Here is a 20,093-nt window from a genome sequence, read left to right as displayed (position 1 = left end):
ACGATCTACACGGTGATGTCAATGAATTAGGAATAGTCCGAGTGTCATTAATGGGCCCATTAGATGATAACCTCTCATCTGGTATATTTAATGATTGTCGATGATTCTGGAAAATTAGATTAAGTTTAAAAATGTAGGCTTCATTTCACCACTATGACTAACGTCAACGAGGTACATCATGTGGAATGTACTATTCGTTTACCTAAGCTAGTATTATATTATCTATGACCTTGCACATGAATAAAATAAAAACTTACGGAACAAATACAGTTGGCGGTTGGTTTGGCGCCATCGACTAATCTCCTCCTATTGTTCGCCAACACTTGAAAGTCAGAGGTCTTAAAATGATTTGAGCAAATGACACTATTTCTTGTGGGAATCCAGGTTGGTCTGTTATGAGAAAATGTCTTCCATATATTTCTTAAATTTGGATCTTTAGGAAACCTGCAATATATAAATAAAAACACATTATATGTAGTTGACGTTCTCACTCAGTAATTTTATTTAAATCAGAAAACCTAATCTCAAAACTTTCTCCGATTTGACTTGACCTTTCTCATTTTCATCGATAACTATCTACAAACAAACCGGCAACAACACTCGCTCGGTGACAGCGAATTCTAGGAAAAAGACTCGGATCTGTCGCTCGACCGATCCGCGTTTTGTATGAAGACGCACGGCCTTAGTTGGTAAACAAATCCGAAACAACACGATTGATAATATTGCAGTTTTTAAGTTTATAAGAAGTAAATAGCAATAACGTAATTAAAAATTACTTACATATGAAAGGTAACGCCATCTTTTTGTAAATTTGACGTGGCAGATCTCTTTTTGCAGCAAAAAACAGAACAATTCGGCATTTTTTACGACGACGTCGATTCACTCACGCAACTAGATTTAGTCTAGCGAATAGTTTAGTTGCAACTAGTTTTATTGTACGCATAGGACCATTTGGACTTGTACTTTGACAGAGGGGAACGCCTGTGTATGGCTACTCCCCTCCGGTCCGCCGGTGGCCTGTGTTGCTCTATGATAAAAAATGGTAGCTGTAGTAGTAGAAAGAATGGTAATCTTCTCAACTATTTTACCGTATTTGACACTGACTGACACTTTGTGTCATCAATGAGCAATTTGACATTTTGACAAGAACACAAACTTTTTGTTGAATGTTGAATCGAAATTGAATAAGAATCAATCGGACTTGTGCGTCGTGAATATTGACTGTAAAACACAAACAACGTCCCGGCTTTGAATAGAAATTGTATTGGTAAGTACATCCACTTTATAAGTTTTTGATCTCATCCATTATTTCATGAATAATTTCTTCCTAAGAAAGGTAGTAGAAAGTTTTGAAGTCATAACTATATCACGCATGTTATAAAATTCGCTAATGAAATAATGATTGCGGCTTTGTAGTGTAATATTATCAGTGATACGCATTCTTACTCCTAGGAGGACTCTCGACGTCTTTTAAACTGTTTGGAAGTGTATGTTCTGCAAAACGCGGCTTAACCGGTTTTCTAGATATCGTTTACCAACAATAAAATTGTTATTTTGTTGTTCTTTTTATAAAAGCACCTTGAAAGTCTTTAGTCACCCCCAAGCTTGTTATCGTGTATATTCATTACTATGTTGTGAAGCATTGATACAATCAGTTTTCAACACAAATTACTTCTGTAATACACAGGTAACATTTTGGGTTATATCTGTGTTTTTCTATTTTTATGTAAATACCACTTTTTATAACCAGTCTTTTCGTGAACTTTCCTTTTTTTCTAAAGAAACAAAAATGTTAAAGTACCTTCATAATTTTTTAAATAGTTTGAAAACCTTGAAAGTTGGTAAAAATCAGATAAAATAAAAAAAAATCTAATAGGAATTTACAAGATTAGGTAGCACAAATCTAGAGGTGGGATTGCTGGCCAAAAATATTACTCTATGGTACACTATGTATTTTCAAAATAGTGTAACCAATATTCCATATTTGAATCAACCCAAACACACCACAGACTCTGTACTCTGTATGTAAAAATAATATTAATGAACAATTAACAGACATAAGTACATGTACAACATATTGATTATGTAGTAAATAATATCATACAGTACTGTTATTAATAATACCTAAATATACAAAATTGAGAAGTGGAAGTTTGTCTGGTTGTTTGTATTTAAATGTTAAACTTTTAGAAGTTTTTTTTATTTATTTCAACTGCAATAAGAATGAAAGTTAATAATTCTAGTTTTTTAATTATTAGGATAAGCTACACTTTGTTAAAGTTGTGGTATTTACGGCACTAGTGTGTATGTGAAATTATAAACTCTAAAATGTAATTATCAACAGCCAGCATTCATTTGGATGTTTTATGATAGACAACAGAAATCTTCAATATGTTGCCAGAGTATTTGCAAAAAAATCCTTTGATAAGCTCGGATACAATATAACAGGAACAATTTCTTAGTTTTAAATAAATGTGCCAGATCATCTCTATAGTAGCTTAGTTGAATTTGTCTAGAATGGAAGGATATTGTGATTCTCCACCAAAACACATCAGTAAATCAATGTACTAATCAATAACGCTAAGCCTGCATAGCCGAAAATAACCGAATATATAATATTGACGTCATATCATTGATCTGTGTACACGCGTAACGTGTACTTGGAGCTATATCACGTAGGCCTTTCTTTGGCGGGAAACATCCCCCCCAAAATGAACCCTCTCTCTGTGGGTGCAGCCTGAGGGAGTGTCACTCTTACAGACTAAAACCGAGTGAAATCCATCTTTCTTCTTGAGCCCTTAGTGTAGCAGGGCCGCGATAACTTTATCCTACAGTCCCGCCAGGTTTTGGCCCTGATGTATGCCACTTGGGGTGTCTTGACTCCCTTGGCGCGCCGCCGCACAGTGGTCCGGATTTTCAAAAAGGCGGACATAGGATCGAAAATGCATATTTAACTCAACTAAAAATTGTTTCGTATAGGAAATTTATCACTGATTAATACTTATTACTACAACTTTTCAAAAAAACTGCTCCTTCACCTAAAAAAAAAATATTGAAAATAAAAATGTATGGGAGAAAATCTATTTTATTTTTTTTCTCCCTTCAGTATCAAAGTATAACAACCAAATCTTATATTCTGGTAAGTACCTATTGTTCTTAATACGACAAAACATAAATTGCTTGCGTATCCCTGCGGCCTTGGCGCCTACGATGCTTCAAAGTTTACAATTTTAACCCTTAATTTGGCAAGCATAATCTTTATCAAATTTTATAAAAAAAATACTGTAGTCTAATTATTTGAGGTATAAGGAAATAGAGAAAAATATTCAAAAAAATTTTTTTTCAGTAATTGCGCTGAAATAATATGTATCTTATTTTACACATTGCCAAATACGGAGGAAGGTATAGTTTTTCGATAATGTATCCAAAAGGATACATTACCAAATCGGGGTTATAAAATAAAATAGTTATTTGGTAAGAAAATTTATTTTTTTACATGAAAATCGTAAAAACAGTTCCGTTGTTTAGTTAGACATAATCTCACACTATATTTTATCCGAATCCAGTGAAGGTGTTGAGGAACTACTATAAGAATCATGTTGTATTCCATAAACTGGCAATGTTGTGTCACTGGCTGTGTTATCTTCCTCATTGTCTGTTGTGTCACTGTCGTCCGATCGTGCATTTCCTGCAGGAATCAACGCTAGAATGCGCTTTGATCTTGCTCGTTTTAATACCTACGAACAAAAAAATTGCACATGCAACCAAACCAAACCCAAGCAAACTGAACACTGAACTGTTTATATGAAATTATGTCAAAAATTATGCAAAAAAAAAATCTTAATAAAAATTAATTTTATCCTACGGAACCTTACATGCTGTAGGGTCTCACATGCGTGTAGTTAATATTTTTTTATATAAAAATTACGAGAATTTTAACGTGCGATAATAGGTTAACTTTTGGCAATGTGTCTTTAAAGATACAATGTTGTATAGTCGACATTTGAGCAAAGTATCTTTAAAGATACATTGAGGTTTGACACCTTGTCATGGCTCGATAAATACATTTCTATGCCATTATTTCAGCTAAATCGTTAGTATATTACGTTACACACATAAAATAGTAAGAACCTGACATCATCACATATAAAAAATAATAAAAATCAATAAAACTTACAGCTTTGTTGTTCTTCGCGACCGTCATTTTTTCAGGTTGACGTAAATCGGGATGTCCAGTTGTTGAAAATGCAATAGACTTACTTTTCCTAGTGATGTCATGAGTCAAACTTTATAATTAAATCGATCGATTCAAAAAAACACAATTATTTAATGTTACAGATTTTTTTAAAGTTGTTGTATCTTTAAAGATACATTTCCAAATTAAGGGTTAAAGTTCAATTATCTTAACATTATTAACGAGTTTTTCTGAGTTTTTCTATTGAAATTAATACAGAATAATATTTTTTAATAAAAAAAGTCTCCCGCGCGCACCAACCGTGTTTTAGGCTCGCCCCTACTACTTGGGACTTAAATATAGTACTGGTGAAATGACAGTATACTTGGTGTAGTATACAACTTTGCCGAACCCTTCGGGGAATACCTATAAAGCGTGACTGCCCTAATTGACCTCCTCAACCCAGTTACTCTGACAACACAATACCCCTTGGTAAGACTGGTGTCAGACTCACTGGCTTCTGATTACCCGTAACGACTGCCAAAGATGTTCAATAACAGCTGGGACCTACAGTTTAACGTGCTTGCATGATTGATATTGCTTGTATGATATTCACGAACTTCTTCGAAATTCTTTATTTCTTGCTTCGCCCGCTTCTTCGGAAAGAATGCTAATTGGTAGGAGGCTAAAGTGATGACAAATGTCTGCACCGTATATGAGTAGCTTGTGTAAATGCACAAAGATCTCAGCTGTTTCTCTGCATTAAGTTCTGAATTTTTCAATATCTATAGCATCCTGATGAAATCGTTTGAAGAATAACCGCAAAATGCTTTAGTAGGCCTTTGTGGTTCCAAAGCCTTGCTTCACAAAATCCATAAGTATTCAAATTAGCTGTTCGAATTCTTCTTGTGTCAAATGTTTCTTCGCAGCTTTTAGTTACTACGTGCAGTCCACACCCCAAATTCCATGTTGGAACATATGTGTAGAATACACTCCGTACAACGAATCCACATATGAAGAGTAGAAAGTCCATATTTATAAACATCTTCTCGAACAGGTCTTGAAAATACTTCTGACAGCTTGTTCATCTCGGTCGGCTTAGCAAGGCAAATATTGCAGGTAGATGCAGACAAAGTATCCGTTATAATAGAATAGTGGCCACTTTTCCGTCGATCATTGTCATATGAAGCTCGTGACTAATCTCTAGCCCTGCCCATTTTGTAGAATCGATGTTATTAGGGTTCCGTAGTTCCGTACCTAAAGGTTAAAACGGGACCCTGTTGTTTTCGCTCCACTGTCCGTACGTCCGTCTGTCGCCAGGCTGTATCTCATGAACCGTGATAGTTAGAGAGTTGAAATTTTCACAGATGATGTACTGCTGTTGCCGCTATAACAACAAATATGAAACCTAGAATCAAATAAATATTTTGGGGGACTCCCATACAACAAACGTGATTGTTTTGCCATATACATATATAGAATATTATTTTGGATGGTACGGAACCCTTCGTGCGCGGGTCCGACACACACTTGGCCGGTTTTAATTATTTCTTCCTTCAATGCAGCTTCTTTTTGCTTGATGTATTCTGCTGTCTCTTTACAAAACTCGAACTTAATGGGCCTGCAATAATGTGTTGAAGAAGGTGCTGGGTTTTCCCATATGGTGCTATTATGTGAAACTTATTTAAGAGGGACAAGACTTGACATGAAAGCCGATGAATCACTGAAGTCTACATCTTCACTCCTTTGTGAACTTCGTTACGGGTAGTCAGAAGCCAGTAAGTCTGACACCAGTCTTACCAAGGGGTATTGTGTTGTCAGAGTAACTGGGTTGAGGAGGTCAATTAGGGCAGTCACGCTTTATAGGTATTCCCCGAAGGGTTCGGCAAAGTTGTATACTACACCAAGTATACTGTCATTTCACCAGTACTATATTTAAGTCCCAATTAGTAGGGGCGAGCCTAAAACACGGTTGGTGCGCGCGGGGGACTTTTTTTATTAAAAAATATTATTCTGTATTAATTTCAATAGAAAAACTCAGAAAAACTCGTTAATAATGTTAAGATAATTGAACTTTAAAATTGTAAACTTTGAAGCATCGTAGGCGCCAAGGCCGCAGGGATACGCAAGCAATTTATGTTTTGTCGTATTAAGAACAATAGGTACTTACCAGAATATAAGATTTGGTTGCTATACTTTGATACTGAAGGGAGAAAAAAAATAAAATAGATTTTCTCCCATTCATTTTTATTTTCGATATTTTTTTTTTAGGTGAAGGAGCAGTTTTTTTGAAAAGTTGTAGTAATAAGTATTAATCAGTGATAAATTTCCTATACGAAACAATTTTTAGTTGAGTTAAATATGCATTTTCGATCCTATGTCCACCTTTTTGAAAATCCGGACCACTGTGCGCCGACACGGGCGTCTCTTAAGAGATGGACGGTGACCAACCCGAAACTCACCGCATATCACGTAGGCCTCAATAATCTAAAATACACAAATGACACAAGCAAAGTCGTACGAAATCGGTAGTAATTAGATATATTGGATATTTGTCTCACTGGCCTCACGGTATCTGTCTATGATTGCACTGACCTCTGCCCTCTGCGCCTTATTATCTATAAGGTATAAAGAAGTCAAAATGATGTATTCACTCAGGCTCCTGCACTCATTACCCGTGTCTCGGTAAAAATTTAAAAAAGATAACGGTGCATTGAAGTTTGTTTTTTATAGCTCGCGCATGCGCTTTGTGAATGTTATAAGTTTGTAACATAGTTTGATGTGTGATTAGCATACTCGACGTTTTTTGCGGAAATTGTGAAGGTAACGTTAATTATGTTAATTAAATAGATAATATCTTAAATGTTTTGTTATGATAGTTGTTGTTCTGTGATATTTTTGGCAAGACAAGCGGAGCTTGACGGTCGTGTGTATTGTGTTGTCAGTCGTTTGCTATCTCGTTAAAAGGTGCACGTGAGTTCCAGGATCTTACTATTTATTTATCACTTGAGTAGGTATAATTACTTATTATGTGTGGTTATGTTCATTTAATTAGAAGCGCTCATTCGCCGTCGCACTCTCACGCACTCAAAATGTGCATTTTGTAACTAGGCAATTGGGAAATGCATGCAAACATTTGTTGTACTAGCGATTGTTCTGGAATCTGGATCATATAGAAACCAATTCATACTTCTTAATTCTCTTATCAAACCAGGTATTCTTATTCCAACTTTTACTTTAAACTAACACCTGTCTAGTAAGCATTTACTAACATCTAACGGTCGTGTTTGCTGCGTGAAACTGAAATAACAATTTCAAGCGCCAATTTTTCGTTAACGTTATCTTTTCTACTAAAATATCCGTAAAGAATGATTTATTTGCCCCAATTAGCGATTCTAAATTAATTAATGACATAATCTGATAAGCTGTGTGTACATGAGTGAACGTTAAATTGTCCAGACCGGTGGACTCTGCGATTTGATTTCTATATTAATGTTGTTTACAAGTCCACTATATCTTGGGGTACCTACTCGTTCTTGTGATATTTACTCGCTATTGGAATTTGAACGTGGAAGTAGGTTGATTGGTAGCTATTTCTGATACCGTGTAAAGCATATCAACCTTCTTATTCGATACTGTCTGTTTCCCGCGTTATTCTGTTTGAAACTACTTCTCGTACCCGGGTATTGGAAAGCTTTTGTCACCCAGCGTTAATGTAGCTTCCCATCAGTGAAAGAATTGGTCGAATCGATGCAATAGTTTCGGAGCCTTTAGAGTTGAAATACGTGTTGAAGTGAGTCCAAAAACATGCTCTACGTGCTAATGATATTCTGCATATCTGTCTCTCTGAAAACGTTAATAACTTGCACTTAAAGTTTTGTTTTCTTTTCTCTAGAAGTAGTCATCGTTAAATCATAACATGCCTCTATCAGTGACGCTACCGTGGAGGTTTTATCTCAAACGAGTATTGCATTTAAATAAACCTGTAGCTTTGTAAACTATTCACGTGTTTAATTCAAGTAATTCGTAATTCAAGAGGTTTAAGCAAAAAAGTGACCCTCAAAAGACATGTATTGTGTGCATCTTAATACACTGTTTTTCGGAGTCTATTTAAGTATAATGTCTCATATTATCATTTAATTTAGTGTCATTAAAATTCTTATTTATACCTACACAACTAGCTGATCCCGCGAACTTCGTTATCGTTTAAACCTTCCCTGGCCCTCTAAAAACATTTTAAAACCAAAATGAGCCAAATCGGTTCAGCCATTCGCGAGTTTTAGTCAGACTAACGAACAACAATTCATTTTTATATATAAGACTAGCTGATCCCGCGAACTTCGTATCGTTTAAACCTTCCCTGGACCTCTACAAACATTTTAAAACCAAAATAAGCCAAATCGGTCCAGCTATTCTGGAGTTATAGTGAGACTAACGAACAGCAATTCATTTTTATATACATATAAGAAAATGACAAAAAAGTATGTGCATACTTCAATCGGACTTACGTGCTGTTGCTTTTATGAGCTGTTAAATTTAAAATAGCGAGAGATTTCATACATGTTTCGACTTTTTAGAGTGGTATCGGGACCCGATCGTCGCTCTATGTAAAACATTTTGCACGCTTGTCATCCATCCCCATGCACACCACATACGCTGACATTTTTCGCGAATTATTTACGAGATAGATGCCAATACGTCGACTGTGGTGGATGCCTCTCTGAGCCTTACTTCACAAGATCTGGGGTAAGTCAGGGTAGCAATTTGGGCCCTCTGCTCTTCATCCTCATGGTAAATGACTTACCTGAAGTAGTCAAAATGTCTACACCATTACTGTTTGCTGACGACCTAAAGTTGGTATACGAAGTGAAACATGCCTCGGATCATGACATGCTACAGCAGGATATAAATAGGGTTGTAAGCTGGAGTATAGATAATAAATTGTTGTTTAACGTAGCTAAGTGTTCGGTGTTATCGTTCAGTCGCGCGCGCTTCCCGCGTCACCACGTTTATACTGTTGAAGGAGCGCCGTTACAGCGTGTTACAGAGGTAAAGGACTTGGGTGTCACATTTACCGCTAATTTAAATTTCCGACAGCATATTATCGAAGTTTGCAAAAAGGCGTATCGTAATTTAGGGTTTGTTTTGCGACAAGCGAATCAATTCACGAATATTAGAGCTTTAAGAGTATTGTATGAGGCTCTTGTCAAGAGCCACTTAGAATGCAATGCAGTCGTTTGGTCTCCGCATGAAAGCAAGTATAAATTGATGCTGGAGCGTACGCAAAACAAATTCCTCCGGTTTTTATATTTGAAGCAGTATGGAGTTTATCCAGGATACCCATTTTTATATCCTACTTTATTTGTTCTGGGTATGGTAGGTTATTTCAAACTGGAAGTGAGACGGGAATTAGCACTATCTGCCTACTTGTTGAGAATTATTCGCGGTCATATACATAACCCTGCAATTCTAGAAGAGATAGAATTGTGTGTTCCTGAGGAATACGTAGGCAGGAGGCGGAGGCCACCTCAATTCTCGGTGCCGCGCGCGCGCACCAACCTGCTGCAACTCGCACCGCTTACGCGGGCGCTGCGCACGCTCAACACGGTGGCTAGACATATTGATCTTTTTTCCTGCTCACTGACTGAATTCACAAGGGCTTATGTGTACTATGTGACTATGATTAGTTTTATGGTATGATTATATTTTGATTAGTTTTAGAAGGTTAGATATAATTTGTCTACGCTATTGCATTAGGATAAGTTCCTGTAATAATAGTCGTAAGTTGATAATAATAAATAAATAATAATAATAAAATAACATAGTGAGAAGACCCCAAACATAAAGGGAAAAGGCTGGACTCCAGGGTTTCTTTAATTTTGAAATATAACTGGCCAAAAATAATAAAAAAAAAGTTTTTATTCCAACTCACATAAAGTTCTAATTTCAAATTTTCAGACATGGAGCTGGTGTCTCTGGTGAAGGAGGTATTCCAGAGCGCGGCGGAGCATGCGGCGTCGTACCGGCTGGGCCAGTCCGCGCTGCGGCATGTTGACCGCACGTTGTGGGTTGTAGAGAAGTGTGCCAGATGGGCTGTGCCTCCTCCATGTAAATATTACTCCATGTGCCTTTAAATAATTATATTTTCGGACGCAGCATGTCTTATAGTCATAGCCCTCGCACTCTGTGGACTAAACTGTCGCCTAAATCGGCCCGATGTTTAACTAACAGTTTATCTTAAAAGTAATCAAACTTTTTAGTCAACTTGTCAACATTCTCTCATAAGTAACAGACTGTTACTTGTTGCCAACCATTCATAACCATAAAGCCAGGGAAAGACCTACTAGAATATAAATTGTACCACCTATACTGCTTTCAATTCAAAGCAGGTAAGAGTCTAAATAAGGACATAGTAACGGATACGTGAGGACCGAGGAGGAAATTGTTATCAATTAGTAAAAGTTCTATTTATACACTGCATGTAGCTTATGCTATGGACAATGAGGGTGATAAATTTATGTATAAGGGTTAGTTACAACATCTAACTATAAGGATAACTAAACCATAACCGGCCCTGAAATGCCGCCCATTGGTCAAATCGGCGATTTCGGTCAGCAGAAAATGGTTCGGTTATCGTTATTGTTAAAAGGTGCAACCCACTGTGAAAGACAATATTGTAATAAATTAAAACAAATAAAAGTAAGACAGCTCTTTGCGATCTTTCATCATACGAGGATGTTCATCATCCATCATCCTCCGAGCCTTTTCCCAACACGACAGCACGCTATTCTGGTTTTTCTGCTAGTTACTAGAGATAAACAATCAGATCATTAGCTGAGTTTTGTAAAATGATGCAGTCTTATTATCTTTGTATGTGAATCATGCGCCAAACGGCGCGTCTGGTGATAGTATTAACTCAACTCAACTCACTCACTCAAAATTAGCTTTGGTTAATACATTAATTTAGGAAGCAATTTTAACCCAAAATAAATATTGGGACAAAGCAAAAGAAGGGTATATTAGTGGTAACTTGTTAACGTTGCAAACATTAGAAAGTGTCTTTTTATAGTGATTTTCGCTTGCTAGTATTAAATATTACAGCGTTTTCTCACAATAGTAAATCTAGGTAAATCTAAGTGGTCCATCCTCTTTCTGCCTATATAACTCTTTGAATTATATATATTTATGATTAAAATTTAAGGATAAGACCTGATTATTCATCCTTCCTAAAAAAGAAAGACTCTCTATACAATGAAACCCCTTCCTTAAGTTACTTATTCTCGCTCTTATACCTCTGTATACAATTTCCAGTGGATCAAGATGAGCGTCCACAGCCAGAGCTGGTCAGGCCTCTGCCGTGGGTGTTCTTCCTAGCCATGATAGTGTGGCTGCGAGTCACCAGAGAGACCATATCCTTGCTCAACCTCGTCATGGGGAAGCCGCCTTTGAGATCTGCTGATGTGGTATGTATTTGTTGCTGTGATCATTAATTTACAAATAGATAATATATAAATTATCTCGCGAGGTGTGGTAGTGGTGTAGAACATTTATATTTCAAAAAAATCTCAGTATAATTCTTAGGCTCCTATGTATTTAAGGTAGGCTGCCAGAGATCGTCTAGGCGTTAATTCCACCGTTGTACATTGTGCAAAAAGTATAAATAAATAAATAGTATCTCGAGTAACGGAATTTAACTCACTTATTGTGTAACTACAGAAAACATCATGATCGTCACATTTTTTTTAAAGTCTAGATTCCCGCAAAAAATTAGTTTACAATTTGTAACTTACCAATTAAGGGTCTTGAAACAATTTAGGTCCGTTGAACCATACCATAGTATACCATCGTTTCATACACCCTTCTTTTCCAGGTGATGTACATCCAAAGCAAGCGTCGTTACTTACGCACCCTGAAGTACCAGGGCAACCGCATGATGCGAGCTCGCAGCAGCACCGCGCAGCACTCCTGGGCAGACGCGCTGCACGAGCTCATGCACTTCACCATGTGCTTCCGCAGACAGGAGCACTACGGGAACAATAATACTACCAGGATTAGTAATAATGATGAAGTGCTGGTGAGTTGATAGTGGTGTTTTGGAGCTATATTTCATGACTTTGTCCAGTGCTGTAGGTACTGGTACGTAAATGCGTCGAGTAGTGTGTACACATTAAATTTATTTCATACTAAGCTCGTAATAGAATATAGAGAAAATAATGACGACGAAATCCTTCGTGTTGCGGAAGACAAATTATCCGGTGGACAAAACATACCGGCTGACATCTATCTATAACTTTGGCAGTCGTTAGGGATAATCAGTCAAATAGATAGTCGTTCCATGTAAAACTCTGTAACTCAGCTGCATACAGTTGAGACCCCAACATAGTTTGGGCAGGCCTCTGTCACTCGACGTACTTGCGCGCGATAAATGCCTACCGCTCGCTGGGTTACCGGTAGCCCCACGCGGCTCAGGGCGCACAACAGTCACACGCGCCGCGCGCGCTCCAATATTATTATTTTTATTTCGTGGCATGTTATGCTGTTGGTTTTTATTAGGTTTTTTAAGCTACCTCACAAATTGATGGATTATTTTGAGTTGTGTTGGTTTATATGCGACTATTGTACGATTTAGCAACATTTTATATGTATGAACTTATCTAGTCATTCTATTTTTTTTAAATAAATTAATACTTATCTACTTTATGATTTTAACAACAGAGATCATTAGGTACTTATTTTACTTTAGATACCTACTTAGTTATATGAACTGTATTGTGAGTTTTGTAGCTCAAGACACATCTCGAGTGTAAGTAGGTATAGTTCTGGTCCAACTTAATGACGACTCGGAACATTACGCGTGTCGCTACGCAGAAACCAATTTTAGGTATGTATCAACACTCGACGGAGTTGTAGGTACCATATGGGGTATGGCACTTGTGCTCGAAAAATAGTTGGAAACCGCCTTTGATTTTGACGAAAGCTTTACTTAAGTACTTACCTATGCATACGTATTAGGTAATATTTAGTAATATGTACTCATACTCCATTTTAGTATTCAATACAATAGTTAACTAAAGAAAAATATTCTTGATATTACATTACTTTTTATTTAAAAACTCAGTTTTAAAATATCTAATAGTTTTATAATCTTAAAATAAGCGTAACTTTGTTTTCCTACTTAAATATTAATAAGTTGTAAGAAGCAACCCTAAGCATGGCCACGGCACGGTTGCGGTCACTGAACTGTGGGCTATCTATCGCATTGGAATAACAATCAAGCCCTCGAGCTTTTAAGGTTCATTTTATAACGCAGCTAGGAATTTGTAGGTAGTTGGGGAACTTGTAGGTGCTTATAACAGTAGGTATGGACTTTTTTGTATGGAGTGATTTATCTGTTACGTAGTAACTATTATATAATCTGTGGTTTGGGATAGGATTGCGATCTCTACCTAAGCATAACCAACTAAGTAATATGACACAACAGTCACAATAAGTTTTTCAACGACAGAGTACTACAATAAGTTATTCCTTTCTTCTAGGTAGTAAAACGCAGCAAGCGCGGTCGCGAGCACACGAGCCCCGCGGCCTCCACCAGCGAGACCACCATGGAGAGGCTCATTGAGAAGATGATGGTAGACCTCGATGCTGACTCCGATGAGGACTCTAGCTTCACGGTAACCTCATAATTACAATTTATTTACTAAAGATATATTATTTCAATAACGGAGCTCTATGATCTGTGATGGAAAAAGATAAAAGAAGTTTTTAGGCTATACGAGGGTCAAACTGAAAGTTCTTAGAAAATCAGAAACTGGTTACATTAGCCAGTTATTCGTTTTATTATATGTTTTATTGTAGTGTTAGTACGTCGAACACAGCATTTGAGTCACCTCCGTTAAATCTTTTAATCATTTTACGGCACCAATCCACACTATGGAGTTTTTGAGCCTCAGTCAAATTATGAGGTATCCACCAGGCGCAAAGCTTCCTGACCGCTTAATGTTCGTGGAGGATTTTGTGCACTTGACTCATAACGATGCCTAAGCTTGTCCGAATCTGCTGATAGGTCACTCTTCTATCAGTCTCTATCATACGCCGCACAACACAGATGTTATCTTCAGTCGTCGCCGTAGAACGCCGTCCCTCAGGTAAATCATCAGTGAGATTAGTGCGACCACGTTTAAACTCATTAAACCAGTTGTAAACAGTCGCACGAGATGGGGCTTCATCGTGAAAGGCCAATCGTAGTCTATCATAACTTTCTTGTTGACTTAAATGACATCGAAAGTCATAAAAAATCATTGCACGAAAATTTTCTCGTGTTAAATTCATGTTGACGTGACACAGACAATTTTCAATTTGCCGCCAAATCGTAAAACAAATGACAAATGAATTAAATATATACTCAGTAATATTGGTAAAGAGTTCTATTTTCGAATTTTAGAATTATTTTTTTATTATATTGTTTATAAGTGGCCAGTTCTAAAAACTTTCAGTGTGACCCTCGTATGAAAGGGTTTATTTACTTTGATTTGTTTTAATAATTAATTGTCAATTCGGATTTTGATATTAAAAAAATTGAGTTATGAGAAGTTGAGAAGACAAAAATATGAGCCAAAGTAGTGCAGTTGTGCAGGACATAATAATGTTCTTTAACAAAATATTATATGAAAAAATAATTCAATATTACCTATTTATGATATTGTTATGATTATATCAGCTTGGAAACTGGTTGTCTTGACTTTTACTCTATTATTAAAGGTCAGAATATAGCTTGTATTAACGTCAAGGATATCCACTGTTTAAATTTTAAATATTATATTTGCCAGTTGATAATTATGTAAATATCTATCTAAGCACGGAAAAATATGAATAGGTAACCTAGACGGAAAATATATTAGATAGAGAATAGATATTTTTTATTGTTAAATATTTCATTTAAAATATATCTACGTCAATTTAATTACAGTTAACAAACGTGACCAGTCCAAAGAGTGATCGTTCAGACTTCACGGCGGAGTCAGACCAAGACACAGTCTACTACAACAACGGTACTACCAAGCAGGCAGCACAAAACAACCACAACGATTCGCCATTCTCACCAAACATGTCTGAAGTACCCTGTTCTACTCCTGAGAGGAATGAAACGCGGCCAAAGGGGACTTCTACTCCCCCTGAAGGGGATAAAGTGAATGAAAGCACCAGTGAAGGGGAAAAGTTGAGTGAAACCCCCATTGTAGGGGAAAAGTTAAATGAAACACCGGTAACAGGGGAGAATTTAAATGAAACTCATCCTATAGGGGAGAAATTGGATGAAACCCTCACCCTACAAGAATCAATTAAAGAAGAAAATCAAAAGTCGCCAGAAATCTCGCCTTCAAAGATCCCGCGAACTCCAAATAACGAACAGAAAATCGGTACGAAATTAAAGACTTGGTCTATTAAAATGAAAGAGAAATTTTCTAAGCAACATCATACTACACTTGGTACGTTGGAGTATTGATCGAATTTTCTTTGTCTTTTCAGCCAATGGGCGAACGGTTAAGAGTGTGCCCAGCAAAAAGAAAGGTATTCTGATGATTTTATGACAGATGCTTGACTTTATTCATTTTCTACCATTTGATATGCTATCTCAGAGAATTCGACATATTTCTGCTTGCTCCGATTACTCTCTTAAAGCATGACTCACATGTACACATTATTATCATTAGCTTAACTTTTAGTTACCTTTATTCTAAAGTACTTGAAAAAAATTTTTTTTGAAGAGGCAACACCGATATCAAGAACATTTTTCAAAATCATTCAGTCCAGCATGTCTCATAAAAAAAACTACCATTCAACATATTCGCTGATAAAACTCGCTTTCTTATTTGTCTTATCAATTTCATTGCAAGTTTTATATAAAATGTTTATGCAATTTCAATGATCCGTAAAAACCATTAACATTGCATTGATTAAAAATCGTCATTAAAACTCATTTTTGCGATAAAAGTAGTAGTTATAAACTTCCAGCACGACCTCTTTCGTAAACATTTCATGAAATAGGTTTTGTTCTAGCTTGCTTGCAAATTCAAATGCTTACTTATAGAAATTCGTATCAATTATTCTTTTTTTTTCGGTCAATCAGAACTTCATTACCATGAAGTACAGAAAACTGTAATTTCGTCATTCCAATAATTGATTTTGTACAAAGTACAAGACATGAAGTAATTGAGTTACTAGCAGTAGCAGTACATATTGGCAACACTTTAAAAAGACCATCCTTTTCCAAAATCTTAAAATATATTTTTTATTTACTGTTCAATCAGACAGAGGCTCTTGAGACCTGTCAAAATTTCGAAAATACGCACTACTACAAAACATAAACATAGTATATTTTCAAAATGTTATTATTATAATAATTACTATGCATTATTAAATATCAAAGAGCAGTCATAAATCACACGTGATAGCGGCCAGTCGGCTGAGACAAACTATTTTTAGACTGCGATAATATTTTACGAGGTGCAGTCAAAATATTTTCATTAACATTTTATTATCTCGATCCCGTTGTCATTGAGCCTTTTATTTATATTATTTTTGTAAAAAAAGTTATGTTGCGTAGGTCATACTTACTTATTTGTTTTAAATGCTGTAGAAAATGTATCCTCGCTAGTATTAAATACGAAGTACCTTTGTCTTTCTGATCAGATTTACATAAAATGTGGTACATATACCTAGCTAAACCATATGAAAGGATATAAGTTACTTTTCAAAGGGCGGGAAGTAGTTCTCACGGTACGCGGGTGAAACCTCTGACAGAAGCTAGTTTGGGATCATTTTAATATTTAGTTTAGTAGAAACTCAGTTAAAAAGTGTCGTAATACCTTAGATGTCCCCCACTACTTCTTATATGATGCAGCCTACATTATTCCAATTTTATCACATTTAAATTAACATTGTTTTAAAACAAAAACTAAGTACGGATTTTATCTCGCATACCACAGACAAATACACTTAACTCATATAGGTTTGATGCGGTTGCCGAGTAAAAACAATGTCTAGTTAAAATATCCATTAATTCTCGCATTTACGACCACTGGTCTAACCTTGGGATTTTGTCGCGAAGATTTAATACGTAACGTTGTACATAACATTCATTATATAGTTTATAATTTATATAGTATATATAAATTATAAACTATATATATAGTATTATATATACATAATACTATATATATATTACTATATATATAGTATTATATATATAGTTTATATAGTTTTATAATACATAGAAAACATATAATGTTAGAGCTATTATCAATAACAACATAAAAATTAGGTATATTTTTAAGGCTGAATATAAAATTAATTAAAAATCAAGAAAAAAATTGTTCAATTATTTCCTTAATCTTAGTAACATCACTTAGTATAACCGACCCCCAAGTTCTAGGTTGTATTATTATGTAGTCAGTTATCAATACATGCATGTTTCTATCAATCAATCAGTCACATTATTTACATTGTTCACGCCGTACATACATACGCTTAATTTTACCGCTTTAAACATATTCATTTGTCAATCAGGTTCAATAGCTGAGAAGGACAGAAGAAACTCGGACATGCACGTCGGAAAACCAATACCATCAAACAACACTTTGTAAGGAGGATAAAAAGGTAAATGTCATTTGAATTTATTTTTACATTACCAGCTGTTCAGAGCGTTTTCACCAGCGTCTCTAGAAAACTTATTTCCGAATCTCTAATAGATGACTATGATTCTTTTTATTGGTAAAAGGATTTTAATAATCGGTGCCGTAGATTCAGGTATCACGCCCCAAACTTCACTTTTTTATAGTATTAAAGTATATCATTCTCAAGGGATTAAAGATTTTGAACATATTTTCCAACTTGGGAAACATAGAAAACAAAAATAGAGTACAGTATTAAAGTTCTTACGAAATATAATGTGTATGTTCTTGAACGAGAACGAAGGAAGTTGTACCTTCAAGAAGCGGTACTAACCGCTGACCGAATTTAGTTTTTAATAAAGGCCGATTGAATAAAATAAAATCTTATTTCTATTTTCAGTTAATCTCGCACAGTCAATCATAGGACGCTGCCGTGCAGTACGTTGTTAATTTAAGTTTATGCATACGTATGTCTTGTTAAACGTTCATCTGTATATTTTAATTATAATGCAACAGTCACGTACCATTATGGCTTCTCTGAAATACAACAAAAACGTATAGTTTTCATGTAAATACCTACTAAATAAGTTATATCAAGTTTTACTTATACTTATACAGACGCACTAATATTTCAGAGCAGTCAAGATGTTTAACATTTGAAAATAATCTGTAATACTCAGCGAGACACAAAATTGGGCACTATCTTTTGTAAAAACTGTTATATAAAGTCAAATATTATGTCCTTTTTGCAAATAGCGCACATAAAATGCATGTTCTGTATACGTTAAAGTCGTTAAGTTGCAATTAGGGTGTTAATGTAAGTAATTAGCACTCTTTATCCTGATATGGAGGTGATCTAAGTGATGTGACTTAAAATGTGTTGCAGTTTCCATCTTTTATTTACTCTATGTGAATGCTTTTTTTTTAATGTTCGATGTAATTTTTGTAGTACTATCTATTGGACACGCATAAGAACCAAGAAGTGACTGTGGTATGGTTCTAAATGAGAATTACAGGAAAAACATAATTTTATTTTAAATGAGAAAAAACATCTGCGCCTTTTTAACGTGACTTTAAAAAAAACTATGTGTAACTATATTATATGTTGTAATTGCAACAACTCTGATAAATGATGAATAAACATATAAATGGTAATAACGAGTGATCTAGCGTTCAATAATAAGTAATACGCAATAAACTTTCACGTTTTCCATTAACTAATGTGTAAATGTAAATATACCTTCAGATAACGTACATGTCGTTACCGGCGGATGCTGGAGATAAGCGCAATATGTTTATAACTTTATAAATATGTGTTTTCTATTTCCAATTATTTTAACAAGAATCTCGCAAAAAAACATTTTTTTTTTTCAATTTTCTTCTACTTTTGCTCTCTCTGTACTCTTTCCAAGTAATATCTTCTTCTAATTTCCCGGAATGGTCCTAAGTTAAAAAGTGTGAATTTAATGCCTGTTTCAATAAGTTTTAAAAGTTGTAACTATTTGCCCGCTTGGGTTTCTAAGGTACTTGGAGTTCCTTTCGTAATCAATTTATGTTTTAATGTATAACATTTTATTGTAAGTTAATAAGTGTAAGTAGTTTACATAAGTTAAGGCGGCAAAATTATGATCACAAACAGGTTAATAACATTAAGGAAAATAAGTTAGTGCTGTGCATGTGAAAAATTGTACTTGTTTACCTACATAATAAATTTAAAATGGCAATGCTCGATTATAATACTCATATTTTAACATAGGAACGATAACTATATTTGGCATATCTTAAAGTTCCTTTACCAAGTGCAATTATTATCTTGATAGAATACTCTGTAGAAATTATTTCAATAAAATTATTTATTATTTCATATTTCCAAAGATTTGGCTGTGTACAGATCAAATAATATAAAAGACTGATGAAATTGTAACAACTATTATTATTATAAATGTTTTCGTTTTCTAAATTATATAATCTTATATTTTTATAACGTTTGATACATTGTAAATTATGAATTTATTGTTACAAATATATCTTTAACAATACTTTGCTTGGTTTCATTGATTGGTTACCTTTATCCGTTTCTAGAATAATACAATCAGTAGGAATCGCGTAATCTCTGATACGGCAACAATTCTGCAACATCTACGACTTGTTTGTTGCAACATACTTGGCCTTCATAACAGCCATAGTTTTCTAAACGTTGGTAGAGTCGACGCTACGCACTTAGTTCACTTTAAAACACAATGTAAAAATGT

General features: G+C 35.2%; 1 protein-coding gene across 6 annotated transcripts; it reads left to right on the top strand.

Moving 5' to 3' along the window:
* The first annotated feature begins 1,106 nt into the window (after positions 1 to 1,106).
* On the top strand, positions 1,107 to 19,880 carry LOC110370569 (uncharacterized). 6 transcript variants are annotated; one of them, XM_049845140.2, is made up of 9 exons: positions 1,107 to 1,267; positions 10,133 to 10,282; positions 11,486 to 11,637; positions 12,045 to 12,248; positions 13,711 to 13,845; positions 15,141 to 15,588; positions 15,698 to 15,739; positions 17,738 to 17,827; positions 18,242 to 19,880. In XM_049845140.2, exons 2-8 carry the CDS (start codon positions 10,135 to 10,137, stop codon positions 17,812 to 17,814), a joined length of 1,206 nt encoding a protein of 401 aa, XP_049701097.2. In that variant the 5' UTR covers positions 1,107 to 1,267; positions 10,133 to 10,134; the 3' UTR covers positions 17,815 to 17,827; positions 18,242 to 19,880. The 6 variants fall into 6 exon arrangements, with proteins under 6 accessions (XP_049701097.2, XP_021182117.3, XP_021182116.3 ...); XM_021326442.3 differs by lacking the exon at positions 15,698 to 15,739 and having other exon boundaries at positions 15,141 to 15,657; XM_021326441.3 differs by lacking the exons at positions 1,107 to 1,267; positions 15,698 to 15,739 and adding an exon at positions 6,780 to 6,997 and having other exon boundaries at positions 15,141 to 15,657.
* Positions 19,881 to 20,093: the final 213 nt, after the last annotated feature.

The sequence above is a fragment of the Helicoverpa armigera genome, chromosome 15 (genome assembly GCF_030705265.1).
Source record: "Helicoverpa armigera isolate CAAS_96S chromosome 15, ASM3070526v1, whole genome shotgun sequence".
In the NCBI taxonomy this organism is placed as follows: domain Eukaryota; kingdom Metazoa; phylum Arthropoda; class Insecta; order Lepidoptera; family Noctuidae; genus Helicoverpa; species Helicoverpa armigera.
This window is presented reverse-complemented; position numbering and strand designations above follow the sequence as displayed.

What these genes read in the sequence shown, in the direction of transcription:
- LOC110370569 (XM_021326442.3), top strand. Translation starts at nt 10,135, where the DNA reads ATGGAGCTGGTGTCTCTGGTGAAGGAGGTATTCCAGAGCGCGGCGGAG. An exon ending in GTAATAATGATGAAGTGCTG is followed by an intron (nt 12,249 to 13,710) that starts GTGAGTTGATAG and finishes CCTTTCTTCTAG; the next exon opens with GTAGTAAAACGCAGCAAGCG. An exon ending in ATGAGGACTCTAGCTTCACG is followed by an intron (nt 13,846 to 15,140) that starts GTAACCTCATAA and finishes ATTTAATTACAG; the next exon opens with TTAACAAACGTGACCAGTCC.